The following is a 17,875-nucleotide window of genomic DNA, read 5'->3' as shown; positions in this document are numbered from 1 at the left end:
GGATCATATTCTTGCTGGAACATGTCTGTTTATGTTTGGAAGCTTTTATTGGTGATTTTTTCAAGCTACAAAGTGCCGCTATTCTGCATTACACTGCAACAACCGTGCAGAGATGCAGAGATATGGAAGACTGGACTTTTTCTGGAGGGGGACTTAAAGAGACAGACGCTAAAACGGAGCGTCTCAGACAGAGGGTGAATACGTGTTCCAGCACAGACACCAGAAGGACATATTAACATCAAAGCATGTTAACACGTCCTAGTATAAACCTTGAATGCAAGCATGAACCTAAAAATGAGTATAATAAGTCCTCTTTAAAGTAATTCTCTGACATTTTGATATGTATGCTTGTTTACTATGACGTCTACTTAGATAAGAAGATCATATGTGCAGTGCAGAGGTGGGAGGAGAGAATTGTCTTAAACTGTCAGGTGTCACCTAAGATAGCTGAATTATATATTTTTTTATTTCATTGTCCCTTCAGGTGCCTTCAACCAACCAGACTCTGCCCACAGTGTGAAAATATCTCAGTCCTTCAGCACAAACAAGAGGAGCAGCAACGAGACTCCACCCCCACCGCCTCCTTTTCCCAAAGAAGTTCTTGAGACGGGCAAAGAGAAGGAAATATTCCTTTAATCATAAACGTCAGACTGGAGTTTGGGTAAGGCCTTTGCCATCATAAAGACTTTTAAACATGGAAAGACTGATGGAGCTGTTGAAGGACTCACACATATGGAGAGAGTGATGGAGCTGTTAAAATACTTTGGACATGACTTCATGACATCCAGGTGTGTACAGCATGAAGAGGACAATAGCTATTATTATATTTTATTACTGGAAACCAGCTGTTTGCATTCAGATTAGCTGAACATGAAAAAGTAACCACTCATGGACATGTTTTATAAGGATGTGTACATTTGTGTTAGAGGTTTAAAAAAATGCATTTGCACATTGGAAAAGATTCTATTTTAAATGAAGACACTGAGAAACATGTTACTGCCAAAGACTTTTCTGAGTTTTTTTATCATTTTATTTTAAATGAAAGTAGGTTGTCTTTAACCATTTAGCACTCGTGTCTTAACTCTTTTTAATTTAATGAATGATAAGTGCAGTGACAGGAAGCTGTAGATTTGCCGACTTTGACATCTGTTTAAATATGAGGTGCCAAACTTTTTATTTCATAACGAATCAAGGTAACCGTGAACTTTGTCCTGTTGTACAGTATGTCTTGTAATCAAATCATAACTTAACAGGGTACGAGGAAGGAACTACATTTTGGCTGTAAAGTTATTGTCTGTAAATACTATCAGGGGTTTCGTGCACTTCCTGTCTGGAGACAGTGGCGGTCCATGACTCAGTATCAGCAGGGTTGTTTTAGTTTACAGCCAGACAGCTACTGGAAGCATTTATGATCATATAAGAGAATTACTTCTCAGTGATGTCCCATGTTAAATAATGTTCTGGTATAATTTAACACTATAATTGACCACTGTCTCTTTTTATTCCATCTTCCAAATCCCACCTAATAGGTCATTAAATAAAAAGAGGGTTGACTTGACAGTTTTTGTTTGTTTTTTTTGATTGACTTGATGTGGCTGAGGAAAACCTAATTTTCTTTTAGAGATACTTAAGTGAAGCTGACTTAAAACTACAAGTGATTCAGTCATTTTATCCTAGACATTTGTGTAAGTGAAGTTTGTCATGATTAGTGTATGAATTATTGACTTACGGCCAAAAACATGTCTTGTAAGGTCACAGTGACCTTGACCTTCCATGACCAAAATCTAACTGGTTCATTCTTGAGTCCCACTTTTCTGCCAAATTTGGGGAAATTCCCTCAAGGCCTTTTAAGATACCGTGTTCATGACACAAGGTCACAGTGACCTTTGACCGCCAAATTCTAATCAGTTCATCTTTAAAGTTAGCCTGGAAATCCAGGCTCAAATCTAGAAAGATTTTGAGTCTGGCCCTCACCGATACACCCTTCCTACCCAAGGGGTGGCACTAACTGAGGCCCTGAGCATTTCTTCCAAAGCTAAATTGAATGGACGTGGTCCTTCGGCAGCTGCCATCTTGGCTGTTTACTTTTCAACTCCTGCGGCGCAGCGCTGTTGTCATCATGTTATGCCCGCCCAGAGCCCGCCTCTGTCAGATAGACTGATCTGATTGGTCCGATTGGCGATTCAGCGAGCTCTGCTCATCAGGGCCAGATTCCCATGCAGTGCAAATTCAAATTTGCTAGGGACGGGCCATCTGGATTTCCAGGTTACTTTAAAGTGACATTTGTGTGAAATTTGAAGAAACTGCCCTCAAGTTTTTCTTGAGATATCGCCTTCATGAGAATTCCACAGACAAAGTCACAGTGACCTTGACCTTTGACAGCCACATTGTAATAAGTTCACCCTTGTCCAAGGGGACATTTGTGCCAAATTTGAAAAAATTCCGCGAGGTGTTCTTGAGGTACTCTGTTCACAAGAATGAGATGGGCTTTGACCACCAAAATTGAGTAGTTCATCATTATGTCCAAGTGGACGTTTGCACCAAATTTGAAGAAATTCCCTGAAGCATTCTTAGAGATATCATGTTAATGAGAATGGGACTGATGGATGGACAGACCACCCAAAAACATGTCTCTGGCCAATTGTGTCCCTGTGAGAAAACCATGACAGCAATGAAAAATGGTAGTCTGCAGGGAAAATTGAGAGGGTTGGCAAGTTCATGTGTTGGTCCCTGAGAAATGTTAATAGCATATGTGATATGTCTCATATACTGCTGTCAAAAAATATCAGCAATCAATAGCTTCAATACAAAATATGTGCACAGACTCTCAAAAGATTAGATTCAGGTCCAAACTGAGGATGTAAATTCCAAGCTGTAAAAGTGTGCAGAGTTGAATTCCAGCAGAGCTACCAATAACAAATGTACCCATCCACTAAAAGCATGTTAGCGGATCAGATAGTGATGCAGTGTATCAACAGCCCTCCACTCTGAGTGACTGAGCTGGAGCAACAGAGAGGCTCTTTGTCAGACTGCTGTTCATCTCTGCAGAGTCTGAACAGCAGCAGACCTTTTTCACAGCTGGAGGGCCACAATGAAAAGATGCATTCAGACTCTGTACCCGCTGAATCATGTTCTGCATCAACATATCCACAGACAGCATCCTGTCTGAATCTGCTGAGAAGTCTGTCAAAGAAATCACAAAACCTGTAGAGTTTTAATCAAATGTAATAATGTGCAAGAAAAACAGAACACACCAAATATCAAATACAATGTTTCTTTATTATATGTATTCCTCAACAGAGGCTTTAAAAACCACTTGGTGACAACAAACTATACTGGTGAATGAATAATCTCACGTCCTGGAAAACACTGCTGTTGAATCAGCGAGGGCACACATCCAGACAACTACGCTGCTCTCATTTCACCTCTGACCAAATTATTTTGATCTTCTCAACTTTTGAACAGGAATGTTGGTTAACAGGTATCATAAATGAATGAGGATCAGAAGTACATCTATACTGGTGTACAGAGTGGAGTGACTGCCGGCCTCTGGTGTTTATGATGAAACCCTCAGGTCAGAAATGGACTTTCAAAATAAAAGCATGAGGAATCTTGTATATATTGATACCTTGCTTTCAGTTTCTATAAACCCTTTATGACTATACATAACATATACAGACATCAGCCAACAACAGCTTCTGTCAGCCCATGAATTAAAAAAAAATATTGTGCAAATGCTTCGAAGAAACTAACCTAGGAATGTTGGTACATGACCCATCGCTCGCTCCTCAGCCTGACATTTGACTGCAGCACACCATCATTTAGAGTTCTTGTGTTTTTCATAAAGCGACTTTTACACTTGACACATTCTACTTTACCTCCCGACATGGACACAATAAGGCCAAAACCAACTCTTAAGACAACATGAATAACTACTGAGGGGCAGCAAAACTGTGGCAGCCAACGTTTCACTGTTGCACCACCGATGTATACAGAGTCTGCACTATAGATTATACACTGGTTTCATATTAAGGGTAAAACCGAAATTATAGCATGCAAAACTAAATATACCAAAAGTAAGATAAGTAAACAACAAATGCTTTAGTTAAAAAAACAAATACCTAATAGCTTTGGCTCAGTCAACAATCGTAACCCATTTTAAGGGTGTGAAACTCTGCTGGCATCACTGCTATACTTTATACTGTGACACCGGTGCAGTTTATAATGTAACAAGGGGTTAAAGACAGCTAGAATGGCTTGTTATGTAGTGTGTGTATGTGTGTGCTTTTGAAAAATGTTTTTCAAGCCTCCTGAGACCTTTTTAAGGCCCTGTCACACCAGAAAGTGACAAAGTGAAGTATTTGGTCATAGGAGCTTGGTGAAGCTTGCAGGTCTGGTTGGTAAACTACTGTATAGGGTGAGCTAACCTCAAAACACTGGCCAGCCTGAAACATGCTAGAGCTGTTTTGTCTCTCTATTTGTCTGTATTGGGCCGTTAACTCCCCCAGCAGTTTGTTCTCAGGATTGTACAACAGTTAGTGAAAAGAGAAATAAGCCTTAGTTCATATTTGTACCACTGCCTCCTGTCCCAGCACTGTAGCATTGCAACTAATCTCTATAAAGGACTGAACAGGACAGTTTGTTAGGTATCGGAGGTGTCCTGATTTCATCTTGTCGTCTGAGTAGTATTGAACAATTTTGTTTGAAGGGCAGATAAATAATCTGTGCAACGCAATCTTAGAACCCATTGGCTATCATCCGACAATGATTTTGCTTTACCTTTTCAAATTAATATGCATCCACATGCAGATATCGGTTTATACAGACTCGCTAAAATGACTGGTGCAGAGAAAAGGAAGTCCACTGGCTACAACGAAACAGCCTGAAATATTGGCCCTTGCCCCCAGAGGCTTTATCGTTGTCAGACAATAGCTGTTGGGTTCCAAAACTGCACTTCGGCCACACACTTCCAAGACTGGGTTCAGCTAATGATTATTTACTGTTTAATATGACAATTATCCAATTCTCAATTAATAATTTTCTCTATGAAATGTCAAAAAATATAAAATGCCTTTTATAATGTCTTAGAACCCAAGCTGATTACCAATTACCAATTTAAAACCAAAATAAATTTAGTTTATTTTCATGTACGAGACAACTGAGAAGCTGGAACCTGCAAATCTTTGGCTTAAAAATGACGATTATTAGATTATCACAATAGATGCTGGTTAATTTCTTTGAATTGTCAAGTAGCTGCAGCTCTACATAAAAGGTCTGTAAACCATTCCTCCTTTGTGGAGCATTTAATACTCCATCAGAGGAGGTTGAATAAAAGTGGATGGAACACCACCGCTAATAAGAAATGATGGTTTACCAAAGTTGAAAAAATTCTTAAGGTTTACCTCGCATGTGTGAGTAAATCTTCTAATAGCAGTGATTCCACTGAAAGGTGATTTTGCCGTAAAGTTGTTGTTTTGAACGCTGGTGTGACTGGGCCTTTACAGCTGATAAGAGCCTCACCACAGTGTCACAGGAGTATTTCGTGTTTAACAGCTTGTGCAGCTTCCACATTTGGCTTTTCATTCCCTTTAGGTGGCACAGACTGTTGATAGAAGAAGGTGTCAGGGCTGCTGTGCAGGTTTTATACTTGGTGTGTTTGTTGGTTTCAATGCCTCAACCTCGTGTGGTCCAATCCCAGCGCCCCGCTGAGCCAGCCGTTCAAAAAGCACTGAGCTCCTTAAATCTTACCTTCACACCAAGTGCAAATTAAAGTCCATACTTCAGATGTCCATTGACTGAGTCACAATGTAGAAAAAAAAAACCTCAACAACAAATAAAATATGAAGTGAAATGTAAAATGCCGTCCTAGACGTCCTTTCAGTTAGATTTATTTTCCTCTTCGTCTTTCTCGGGTGAGGGCGTTTCTTGAGGCGGGTGATGGGGTGAGTCTTCTTCTGTGGTTTGTGGCTCCGGTTTAGTCAAGTTTTCCTCTGTCTGCGGCGCTGCAGTTTGTGTACAGTTGATCGGCGCGAGCACTATGGGAGGCTGCAGGGGACAAAAACAGTTTCTATATAAGATGGCTGAACTGTGTGGAGCAGAAAACTAAATGTAGTAACAACAGAAGACAGAGTAGCCGTAGATAGGACAAACAAAACCAAAGAATATACAGTCATCCCTCTGTACACAGGTAGATTTAAGGCTACGTGAACTTTGTGTTTTACATCACATCCCCATTAAACCCGAATTAAAGGAGCCTTAATGTTGTCAGAGGTATTTCTGTACGCAGAGATCAAAAGTCCCAGATATGCATAAAGAAAGGGGAGCATATCAAAGAAAATCCCACTAAACCACAAAGATAGAACATGCTAACTACGTAACATGAGCTAAACTAAATCATTATCACTAGCTCCAGTATTTGTAAGTCTACCACAGATGTGTGTACGCAGAAAAAAAATAAAAACAAACATCTACTCTTAAGGGAAAAAACACAAAAAAGGAACCTTAATAACATCAAGATGTTTTAATGGAAGAGTGTAAAGTAGCAAGCCCAGATGGAGTACCTGCAGTGACATTCACAGACAGCTGAGCCCTCAGCAGCAGACTAGAGCACACCCACAGTAAAATAAAGGGCAAGGAGCAGCAATGGGAGGAAGGTGAGGGAAGGGTGGACAGTAAAACAGAAAGAGGCAGTTGGAACGGATGGAATTATATTAAGGGGTTACTCAACTTAAAATTCTACTTTACTCTGCATGTAATTTAACTCTAGATTCTTTTTTGTGCGTTTTCTTTTGTTGATTTTTTTTTTTTTTTTTGTTCTTCGGCAGTAGGCGGTCATATCAAACTGGTATTCACCACAAATCCACTTCCAGTCCAGAACTGGGGCAACTCCCTGCGCCACAGCGCTACAGTGAGGCTGGTGAGCAGAGTGCAAGGCACCAGGTAGAGCAAGGCCGGCTGACCCATCTGCATCAAGGCCAGGGCCACGAAGGTGATCAGCAGGCCGATACCATAAGCTGACAGGAGACACGGAGACAGAGACAAACAGCACACACAAGGTCAACATATTAAAAGTCCAGTCATGTCCAGCTAACACTTAAGATGATGCATGTTGTCACTTTAAAGACTCATTCAGACTGGATTTATGTCCCTCGGGGTGGTGGGGTGATTAACATCACCTGCCCTGGTCAGTGATTTTAATCTCATTCAGAACGCCTTTGTGAGCAATCAGTAATAATCAAGTGATAATTACAGCCTCAATTAGCAACAGTTTCCTCTTGTAATATAAATCTCGTCCGGAGCTACATCCTTGTAATTAAAATGGATGTCTGAAGAAGAGGAGCACGGTGAATACTGTAATGTTGATCCCATCAAAATGGGTCTTATCATAACACTGCAGCAATATTTCAGCAGTTACATCCCTCACAAGCCCCCCTGCACATGTACGTACCAATCGTACAGGCCACAAAGTAGATCCTGGAGGACTGTGTTAAAATGTCAAACCTGTGACAGTATGCCACCAGCAGACCTGACAGGGAAAAAAACATCAAAGTGAGCATTCAGATCAGTCAACAAGAGAAGCTGCTGTATTAAGCCACATTCTGTCATACTCAGACATCTGCGTCCAAAATGTTTCCCAGCACTTTATTATCTGGTATTGAAGGAATACTTCATCCACAACATTTTTTAAGAATTGCAGTAAAAGGGGTCCATGTTTAACAACAGCAAAACTATATATAAACATCCTTTTACAAACTCACAAACTTTAAAAACGCACTTTAATCCAAGTTTTATTTATCCAGCATGCTCAGTACTTAGCTGACACTTTACTATTTAAAAGACTTCCTCCATATGAGTAGCACGCCTGGACAAATACATGCGTGGATGGATGCGTGGCGCTGCAGCTCGCCAACAGACGACCACACAAAGTTATTACCACTTTCACTGAAAGATCTGTACTTCCTCCACCTACGCTTTAGCTTCAAAGTCATGTCTGGACAGCCCCTAATTAAACTTGATTTCTCACCTGAAGAGCCGATATCCAGAGCTATGACTCGCCAGAAAATATCTTTTTGGCCATTGTCTTTGTTATGACAGGACTGTGGGTTGTTTAGCTCAGGATATTTCTCGACCTCAACAGGTCTCTCCTCATCCATTCTTCATCACACACGAGACAGCAACAGCTACAGAGTTCTCTTTATATATCAATAGTGAAGAGAGGAGTTGAACTGCCATAGGAGCAGCATTTAATGCATTTAATTGCGGCAGTGTCAATGTGCGTCTGGCTGCCACCGATGTGGGGTTGTGTATTGAAAATAATAAGGGACATGTTTTTTTACATGCGGCATTCGGTGTGTTTTAGCCTTGAAAGCTGGTAAATGGATGTTTTGCTTTTGTTAAATGTGGCCCCCATTTATTCCAATTCATTGAGAATTTTCAAGGTTTTTGGATTCTTTGTTCACCATAGAGGCCAGAAAAAAACATTTTCTTCTTGAATTCAGCGTACCATGGGGTGAGTACTTATGTACAAATAATCATTTTGTGGGTGAAGTATTCCTTTAACACTAGATATTTCCTGATACACCAGCAAAAGCTCAATTAAATTAAATATTTCACAAAAAATGACAGAGAAAACATTATTGTGCAGCTAATTTATGAGAACTAAACACTGTAATTATGTAGCATTACAAATATGCAGCCATAAAAAAAACAGTCGGTGTTGAGTAAGTTCTGTGTTTACACAGCTGACAACCACAGCGATGTTTTCTGCTTCAAGGGAAGTCTAAATAGAGTGACTGTGGTCAGTGTTAGTTCAATCATTTCCTGCTTAAAACCATAAAACAGCCACACGATGAGCTCTAATCGGTTCGAGTTCCTTGTGGTAGAATGACACGGTTAATTACCTGGTACTAAGATATCACCAAAGCCCAGGAGAGAGAAGGGCCGGTCACAGAGAGCCAGGGGAGAGGAGTTTAACCTGGGTACTTTCAGCACCATGGGGAGCTGGAGGAAACACAAACATTACTATCAACTACTTTGCCTCTGAGCTGAGAGGGTCACCCTCAGGGAGGAAGTGGAATCTAATAACCAGCTCACCTTTTCATGCGTGGAGGAATCAGAGGGACCAGCCGCTACCTCCACCATTATACTTTCCCCACTCTGCAAGGAAAAGCCATGGGTAACGTAAGCATGACACACAGTAACAGAGACAATAGACATTTGTGTAGCCTCGAGTGTAAACAGTTGACATACCTTGGTAAAGAAGGGTGTAATAAATACAAAGAAAACATCGTAGACAAAAAGGACCGACAGTAATAAGGTGCAAGCCTGCAGAGCAGAGAAAATACATTAAGTGAGTTTGCAACTAACAATTATTATTCCAAACACATTAAAACATAAAAAAACACCTTCCACAGTGTTATTATTTATATTTATGAGAGTGCTGACCCACCTTGAATGTGGGGAGTCTGACTGTTTTAAGCATGTAGAGACAGAAGGCGATCCCCAGGGCGTCCTGTAACACCCACGCCCACCTGGAGGATACATAACAAGACTGTGAGTCAGCTACACCACCACCATCATCATCATATAAAGTACCTCCAATGTGTTATCTCACACAGACGGAAAAATGCTACCATTATGTCACCCGACACACAACATGCAACACCCAAAAAGGACTACATGTGCTCATAAACCAACACTGGGAAATCAACTTTAAATACCCTGGTCAACAGTTCCAATCATTCTTTTTAAGGTTATTTCTGCTAGGATAGTCAATACTTTTGTAAATGCTAACAGGACTGATACATACAACATGTCATGAAGAAAATCATGCAGTGACTGGCTTGTTTTCTCTGGACATGTGACTGACTTTGACCCATTTCCCTCTTTGCACTTACTGGTCTTCATTGCGAAACACCATCCAGGTGACGCTGACGCTGATGCAGAGTGCTGACAGCAGCAACACGCGAATCTGCGGCCGTTTCTGCAAGTACGGCAAGTTGTTCTCTGGAACCCTGTGGTCATGACACAAATCCACAGATCAACAAACATAACCATAATTTAGACATCTGTCAACAGTGTACGGGGCTTTCTCAGGCTAACCATTCACTTGCAATAACTATATGCCTACAATAATATCTCGAGGTCCTCTCTCAGTCTATAATCACATAATTTGAAGATTTATAATAAGTGAAAAAAATAAGTAAACAAGCAGGCAAAGCTTTGTAAACTTGAGTGGCTATATGGAGTTTCAGAAACTATAGATTTTTTTGGGCAGCTATTGACGTGAACAGTCTCACCTGCACTTGCAGAAAGGGAGTCTCCTGACAAACGGCCATAGGCAGCTGTGGAGGCCGACTGAAGACGCCACACAGAAGATGGCAATGACCCAAATGGCTAAACAGAGAGGGAACAGTAGTGGCAAGCAGAAGATTAGTGCATATTATACTAAGCAAATACACTTTTGGGGTGTTTTCCTCTTTGACACACTAAGTCTTTAAATATCTGAATAGTGGTGTCAGTATCATCGCTGTGTGTCCAGTGTTGAGTCCAGTGTGGTGAATCCAATGTGCTGAGTGATCAAAAAACACAAAGCAGACTATCAGCAGTGATGATACGCTAATTCTAAGGAAGCCTACACCTAACTCAGCTGTTTTTAAACTAGGCAATGTAATTGCACAATAAAGCACAATTCTGCATCTGCCTTGCAGCTTACTTTAAAGTCCCCCATGATGCTATGATTAATATTTTGTTTAACATGGTTTTACCACATAAAAAGCTTTTAAATTGTCTGGAAGTGGATCTGCTCTTCCTCCTTCACTACGAAATTCTGGATCTCGCCTCCACACTGCCTACCACCACTGCTTGCAGTAGGTTTTGCTTGTGCTTTCCGCTTTCTCCAGCACTAAAATTACGTGTGGATAAAGGTCTGGCTATAGGAGACAGGCGAGATTGACTGGTGAAAAAGCCGCACACACAGACAGCTTGCCTGAGCCTCAGTAAGACTCAGAAAGGATGTTGTGCACCAAAATCGGTGACTAGCAGACATATCAGCTTGGAAAGTTGTTTGATAGCTGTAACTGCCAGTGGCTGTTAGTGGTTGTAAAACACATAACAATATCTGCCACCATGCTGGTGTGTGTTCACACTGGTCCAATTTACTTCCAAAACTGCACACTGCACCATGTTTGCTGTCAAAACTTTCACTGCTCTCTGTACTGACAGGCCCGTTCCGCGCTGGAGGTTTCAGGATTCTCTGCCGGTGTTATGTCTAAGTCTGCTCCCCATGTTGATATGTGTTTCCCGTATTAGAGAGCGATTCGCTTTTGTGTTAGTGACATACCTGACATACATCTGCATCTAAGATTCTAGGGAAGTGCAGAGACATCACCCCCCTCAGTAGACAAATTTAAAAACACCTCTCCAGTGATTAACTTTGCACAGATACGTGCCAGTATAGTCAAGGTCGGACATTTTAGGGTGCAGGGGGCCTTTAAGTAAATTTTAGCATCAGTGTGCGACTCATACAGAAAAATTTGACCAATTTATAAATTTTAAAATGAGAAGTAAAGACAAATGACAGCCTAGTAAGCGGTGCAATATTATTATCAGTGTTAGAAGCTGCACTGTTGTCTCAATTAAATTTAACGAGGTAGCCTCTGAGATGTCACTGAAAGCTCAGAAAAAGCAAGCAAGGGGACCTTAAATTGAGACACAATGAAAACATTGTCTACCATCTTCTCCACAATCTGTATCCCAAAAAAAGGCCTTCTTAAATCCTGCCAGACCACAAATAGTGAGGGAAAAAATTACAGACTGGCTTTGAACACAGCAATAAATCCTGGGCAGCCAGGACTGGAACCACTAATAATCCATCGGTCACACAAAAGTGGATGTGACCAAAGAGCTTCTTCTTACAAATCGTGAACGAGTATCTTTGGTCAGCATACTGAGTGTTATATGTAGTATGTTCACATCGTTGATTGTGTGAGTATAGTTGTCTGTGTCGTACCCAGGCGATCATAGAAAAAGTAGAGTAGCACCAGCATGCTGCAGCACATGACCACGAACACACAGATCATGATGGGTGTGACATCTACGGTCTCCTCGTCCTGCTTCTCCGCACCGTCGTCCCGCTTGTGCTTCATGTAGCGTCTGCAGGAGGAGGGAAGAAATTCAGTGGAGGCTTGTTTGGGACGTTCATAACTCCACAGACTAATGATCAGTATCTTCGCACACTCAAGCTTGAGCCAGCTTATTGAGCAGAATAGTCCAGGGCAGCGCAGTTAGCCAGCCTCTTGGGTTTTATCTTCCACTGGTTTTATTAAACAGTATTCACTGATGGTTGGTGACTTGCCAAAGCAGCCAGGATGATCATCACAACATCCACAGTCAATATTTACCATCAGTTGGCCGGCTGGCTGGCTGGGACTCACTTCCTTCCCGAGTTCCAAACACACACTCATATTCCAAAATGTTTTTGTTTTGTTTTTTTTCGCCCGCGGCCCTGTGCGTCAGAGACCCCATCTGACGGTGCCCTCAGTCACCTTGGCAACTCCGTCAGGATTGGCTCGAGCCGATGAGTCACTCGTACGGCCTCGAATAAACAACACTGCCCTTTAGTGGAGTCGCAGCGGCACAAAGCAGACTGCTTGGTTTGAGATGAGTAAGAAAAAAAGGGCTGTGCTATTAAACGCTTGTAGTTCTTTGCCAAGAAAACTGTGACTAATCTTCCCTGGAGATTACCCCCCTTGATAAATTAACTTTGATTTAAATTTAGCAGTTGGGACTAAAAGCACAGTATGCACAGACAGATGGAAACTTTGTGTCCTGTAATATTGTAATGCAATGGAACATAACTAGCAGCATCATCTTTGACAATCAACTACAATTTTAGCCCCTTTAGACTTAAACTACTTTGGATTAAAGGCCTTGATTTTAACCCTTTATCTTGAAAATAAACTTTAAAAGCTTTCATTCATGTATCCTTCAGTACATGACTGTCTATAATGACCTGCACATCATGTAGAGTTATTTCTGTTTCTCACACTCAAATCAACTCAGCATGACGATGATAACACACATTAAATGTCACGTTCTCTCCACCGTGTCCACTTACTTCTTGCTGTCTCTGCTGCCGGCCCAGTAACCTCCGATGGCAACCGTTCCTACTGCCATCAGAAAGATGATCACCATGTTGTAGTCCAACACTGGCTCGTTGGGTGCATACATGGCGACCTGTCTTCCTTTACCAAAGTTCTACAGGAGTCGAAAACAGCATTAAGTCAAGATAATATCCGTCTCCCTTGTAGATTCTCATCAAATACTACTACACCATGACCCCCATGTAAATATATAAAGATCTACCTCTGCTGTCAGACTGTACAACGTTTAGAGTTCATTATGTTGAGCTGAGCTATCAGAAAGAGAAAAACTAATACAGTGAAACCCCACAGGTAGCCAGAGGTTTGTTGGTCTACTGTTTCAATGGTTTCTCACCTTGCTTATGTCCAGCATATCAGAGTAGCTGAGCAGTGCAACAGGAATGCCAATCTCCTCATACTGTGTCTTGTTTCCTGCTGGTGGCGTCTGTAATTAAAAAAAGAAGAAGAAGAAGAATATATTTCTGTTTCTGAAGTGCCAAAATCATTTTAACTTGATGCACTATGAATCAAAGCAACAGCCTTAAGATATAGTCAGAAACAAGGTCACCAGTCTGTCCTTGCTGACGATGAGCAGGCCCTTGGCGCCGTTAATCTGGGCCAGCCGGACCTTCTCATAGAAAGTGCAGTTGCCTCTCATCACCATGGGGATGCGATTCGGGAAGCCTCCCTCTGGGACGTCGGAGGGCGAGCACAAGACCGATGTTGTCAGGTCATAGATCTGAAGACGTGACTACAAGACAAAGGGTTTGCGATGTTAACCAGAGCTGGCCGACTTCCTATTAAGGTTCAACACTTAATACATATTTTTTAAAAAATGATACTGTATTTATTTTTTATTGTATTTATTATACAGAGATGCAGTCAGGTCCATGATGATGGATACATCAAACTATCTCTGCATTTAAGAGCCTTGCGCTTGAGACTTGGCTTGCTAAAAGTAAAATGATATACAAAACTGTAATCCTCCATGCATCTATGTCCTCCACAGTGGATTACTGTAACTCATTATAATCTCATATCAATCATAAGGATCTCCAACATCTGCAGCTGTTCATAAAGCAGCAGCCAGAGTCCTAACAGGCACCAAGAGTGTGGATATCAGATTTCAACATCCTGTACGAGGTTTTATTGATCAGGTACATATAAATACACACTGTAGATGATCCCCACTGTTCTTTGTGGCTGTGAAGCACTTTGTAAGTCTTTGTTTTTAAAAAAAAAAATGTCACTATTATCGTTGTTTACACCTCTTGTCGCTCACTCATAACTTACTGCCTTATTGAGGTCCTGAGGTAGTCGTGCCCACTGTGAGTTGAAGAATATGCAGTAATCCTTTCCTTTGCTCTTGCCCTTGTCACTGAAATGGGCCATGCCGTACTCTCCCACCACCTGTGAACGTGACAGCAATGTCTGTATTATTTTACATGTCAATGAAATGTCAGTGTGTTTGATTTGTGGATCACAGACTTGAACCTGATTTCCAGCCGCACATTAACTGTTGTTGCTGTTTCACCTGAAGTCTTGTAAAAAGGTAAAAGTCAGAAGTATTGCTAAGGGGGAAGATGCATGACTCTAAACACTGCTCAACACTGTGAATATTAAAGCTGTGGCATGCTGCCCTGCAAACACACATGCAACAGATAAGCTTATTGTAAACAACAGAGCATGCTTATGATCGAACTAATAACACTTTAAAATCAATGGAACAGTTTTTTGTCCCCATTTATTTTTGAACATTAGACATAGTATATACACTCAGACATAACTCAGACACCACCTGCTGGCAGTATGAAAAAAGTATGGTTTTGGTGGTACTGTGTAACCAAGACATTAATATTAAACAACGGTGTGCATGCCTAAAGCTTTGGTTGTGAGAGGAAACTGCACAAATGTGATGCCACATGGGTTGACTATCTGCAGATCAGTGCAGTCTGATTGGCTGTTTGCCAATTAGTGTTGTCATGTGCTCATAGTTATCAGAGATGGGTATTTATTACAAGTTAGGAACTGCAGTAAACACCAACAATGTGGATTATCATCTTCAGCACATATTTGAAAGCCTGCCTTTTGAAGAGAGACTTAAGATTGAACACCTCGCTGCCAGGTATTGTCTCAACAATCTTTAAGATATGCTGATCTCATCATCTTTCTGAGACAATTACCAAACATGGACGCAGCAGGACAATGCTGTGAAATTGGGCAAACATGGCTACACTAACAAATGAGGAACTGGCCAATATAACAGCAAGTTGGGGATCACAGGTAAGTGCCCAGACAGATATCCGGTGTGTAAAACTGTGTGTAAAATGTGAAAGTGTCATACTGTAAAACTGGTGTTGTTTACTGGTTTTGCATGTGTGTGAAGAAGCCGTTAACCTACCCTAAAATACCACTGTATGCAAGTATAAACACTGGCACGGGGTGCAGTTGAACTGTAGAATTAAGAAAAATGGGGTGAACATTATTATGAACACCTCTCACTATTACGCAGTACAGTTCAACAACATCACAAAGTACAGCCTCCAAAGTTACCTTAAAGTTAAATCAGCACAAGCCAGGTGTATCTAATAAAGTGGCAAGATAATGGCCGATGGTCTGCTACTAGTGAAACCTTTTTTTATTGACTGCAGCACTTGGGATCCAAAAAATTTTAAATGCCTGATTTTAACGCCCTATTTTCTATTTCCACTAACAAAGCATCTACCGGTATGTCTAATGTTATACAGACCAGAGGAGACCAACACAGTCATACTTTAACTCGTCGGGTAAAAGCACAGTTGGTTTCAGTACTTAAAGCAGTGACATTATTATCACTATTTATCAGTCACTCATTTCAGACGCGTTACCACTGATTTCTAACTGCAGCATGATGGGAGTCATTATCCAACATTAAGCGATGCAATCTCTGTTAAACACTCCTAAAACGCAGTCTGTCATAAACGCTGGGGTGTTTAAAATGACGTGGTGAATCAGCGCTAATCCCGCTCCGTTAATGTTGCATCAAAATGTGAATGATGTGTGGGTTTCCAGGGCCCACGATCATCTCCGCAAGCTAACAGTCATAGCATCCAAGCTAATAATCCCGGAACACGGCTGGGAGAAAAAACCCAACCTGTTTTTATCAGCCACGTGCCGCAATGCGACGTAAAGGCACGAGGGGAGAGTATGTAATGAAACACGCTCGGTCTGTCTCACCTTCTGGACGAGAAAAGCGGCCCAAATCAGTGTTTCAGGGACCCTCATGATGCCTAGCTTGTTGTTGTTTCCCCCATCAACCAACCAACCGCTCGGCTCGAGCCCCCTCACACGAGCCCCCACCAGCTGTTCTAACAAGCCACGCCCACTATGCCGTGCGGGGGGATTTTAACTGGCTGTTAACGTCACGAGCGAATGAGCACGTGCCTGATTGGTTAAAGTCAAAGTCAGTCAAAATAAATTAATTAATTAAACTTACGAACATTTTGACTTTAGTTTAACTCGACAGTTTAGAGTTGTGATAGGCAGACGTATTTAAGGACTCTAAAATCATTAAATTGTGTTCATATCTTCTATTTTTTAATTAAGCTGTTTTTATATTGTCCCATTAACCCATACAGCATTGGGTTAATGGGAAAGCATGGTTTGGGGTGATTAGGACAGTGCTAAAAGGCTTTACTAATAAAGAAAATTATTATGTCTGCCTAACAATAATCAATCATAAAAATATTTGTGGACTAAATGGATTTTCCAGGTGTTTTTTGCATAATAGTTTACACTAATATAGTATTCAAACCTCACCTTTAGTCTTGATCTCTTAACCCAGCCCTAACCAATCCTGTTTTTGTTTTGTTTTGTTTTGTTTTGTTTTAACCTTAATTAAATGTGTTCAATGAATTTTGGAATTCTAAACTCAAAAACAGTCCCAATCACCCTAAATTTACCATACATTTTTGGAACGTTCAGATTGTGACAAACTCCAAAGTCGAATTTCTCCTTTGTGGCCATCTTGGACTTTTAAAATGGTGACCACCAATAACTTGTTTTTAGCTGGATCCTTCATGATAAATCAAATTGGCTTCTGGCTAATTGGATATTTTTCAAGCCCAGAAATAATATAATGAAACAGTATAATGAAGCATTTTCAGGTTTAATAGGCATTAAGAAAATGATGAAGGTGAAAAAGCGTTCAGAATAGGTTCAAAGTAAAAGTTTTTTCACAGACTATTTAAAGACATTTATTGACCAGCTACATTTAGACTACATTTCACCAGGATTTGTAATATTGACTTTCAACTGAGAAATGTGGTTGTGATTACTTAGTAAAGCTCCAGAATGATTATAGGTTATTAATTGCACACTGTAGAGGATGAAAAATCTCACTATTGAAAATCCCGGTGAAATATGGTCCAAATGCAACTGTTCAAACAATGTCTAAAAATAGTCAGTGAAAAAAATTTCACCTTTGAACCATTTCTGAACATCTTTTCACCGATGACCACGGTCATTTTTTAAAATGTCGTTTTAATGGAAAAATGTTCGCTGGGGACCATTTGCAATTAAGAATCTGATGAATGATTGCCTCCACAGTGGCCACTTCATTGTAGTGAGACCTTTTTTTAAATCTTGACTTCACTGTATAAAATGAGCTACAGTATTTAAAAAAGTTACATTTTGTACCAAATCTGTGATGTATGAACCCAAAAATTGCTGCAATCGAATTATTCAAAAATGAT

The 17,875-nt window shown here is 40.8% G+C and overlaps 2 protein-coding genes across 7 annotated transcripts in view; one reads left to right on the top strand and one right to left on the bottom strand.

The window, feature by feature from the left end:
* The window catches only part of arhgef18a (rho/rac guanine nucleotide exchange factor (GEF) 18a), a 29,978-nt gene extending 28,418 nt beyond the window's left edge, over positions 1-1,560 (top strand). For all 6 annotated transcript variants that reach the window (XM_049598789.1, XM_049598783.1, XM_049598786.1 and 3 more), the window contains one exon: positions 485-1,560. In XM_049598789.1, coding sequence (XP_049454746.1) covers positions 485-636 — 152 coding nt within the window. In that variant the 3' untranslated portion in view covers positions 637-1,560. The remainder of the gene's footprint in view (positions 1-484) is intronic.
* Positions 1,561-2,967: 1,407 nt separating this feature from the next.
* On the bottom strand, positions 2,968-16,480 carry sppl2 (signal peptide peptidase-like 2). The gene is made up of 15 exons (XM_049597708.1): positions 16,359-16,480; positions 14,436-14,552; positions 13,711-13,893; positions 13,498-13,587; positions 13,118-13,257; positions 12,011-12,153; positions 10,299-10,395; positions 9,897-10,013; positions 9,449-9,530; positions 9,250-9,324; positions 9,094-9,156; positions 8,901-9,000; positions 7,448-7,525; positions 6,853-7,013; positions 2,968-6,045 (listed from the first exon to the last, which is right to left on the bottom strand). The coding sequence occupies exons 1-15, from the start codon at positions 16,404-16,406 to the stop codon at positions 5,878-5,880; spliced, it is 1,662 nt and encodes a 553-aa protein (XP_049453665.1). The 5' UTR covers positions 16,407-16,480; the 3' UTR covers positions 2,968-5,877.
* Positions 16,481-17,875: the final 1,395 nt, after the last annotated feature.

The sequence above is a fragment of the Epinephelus fuscoguttatus genome, linkage group LG15 (genome assembly GCF_011397635.1).
Source record: "Epinephelus fuscoguttatus linkage group LG15, E.fuscoguttatus.final_Chr_v1".
In the NCBI taxonomy this organism is placed as follows: Eukaryota; Metazoa; Chordata; class Actinopteri; order Perciformes; family Serranidae; genus Epinephelus; species Epinephelus fuscoguttatus.
The sequence above is the reverse complement of the archived record's forward strand: the minus strand, read 5'-3'. Positions and strand labels throughout refer to the sequence as shown.

What these genes read in the sequence shown, in the direction of transcription:
- sppl2 (XM_049597708.1), bottom strand. Translation starts at nt 16,406, where the DNA reads ATGAGGGTCCCTGAAACACTGATTTGGGCCGCTTTTCTCGTCCAGAAG. An exon ending in GTGTTTCGCAATGAAGACCA is followed by an intron (nt 9,531 to 9,896) that starts GTAAGTGCAAAG and finishes TGTATCCTCCAG; the next exon opens with GTGGGCGTGGGTGTTACAGG. An exon ending in TTACACCCTTCTTTACCAAG is followed by an intron (nt 9,157 to 9,249) that starts GTATGTCAACTG and finishes TTTTCCTTGCAG; the next exon opens with AGTGGGGAAAGTATAATGGT.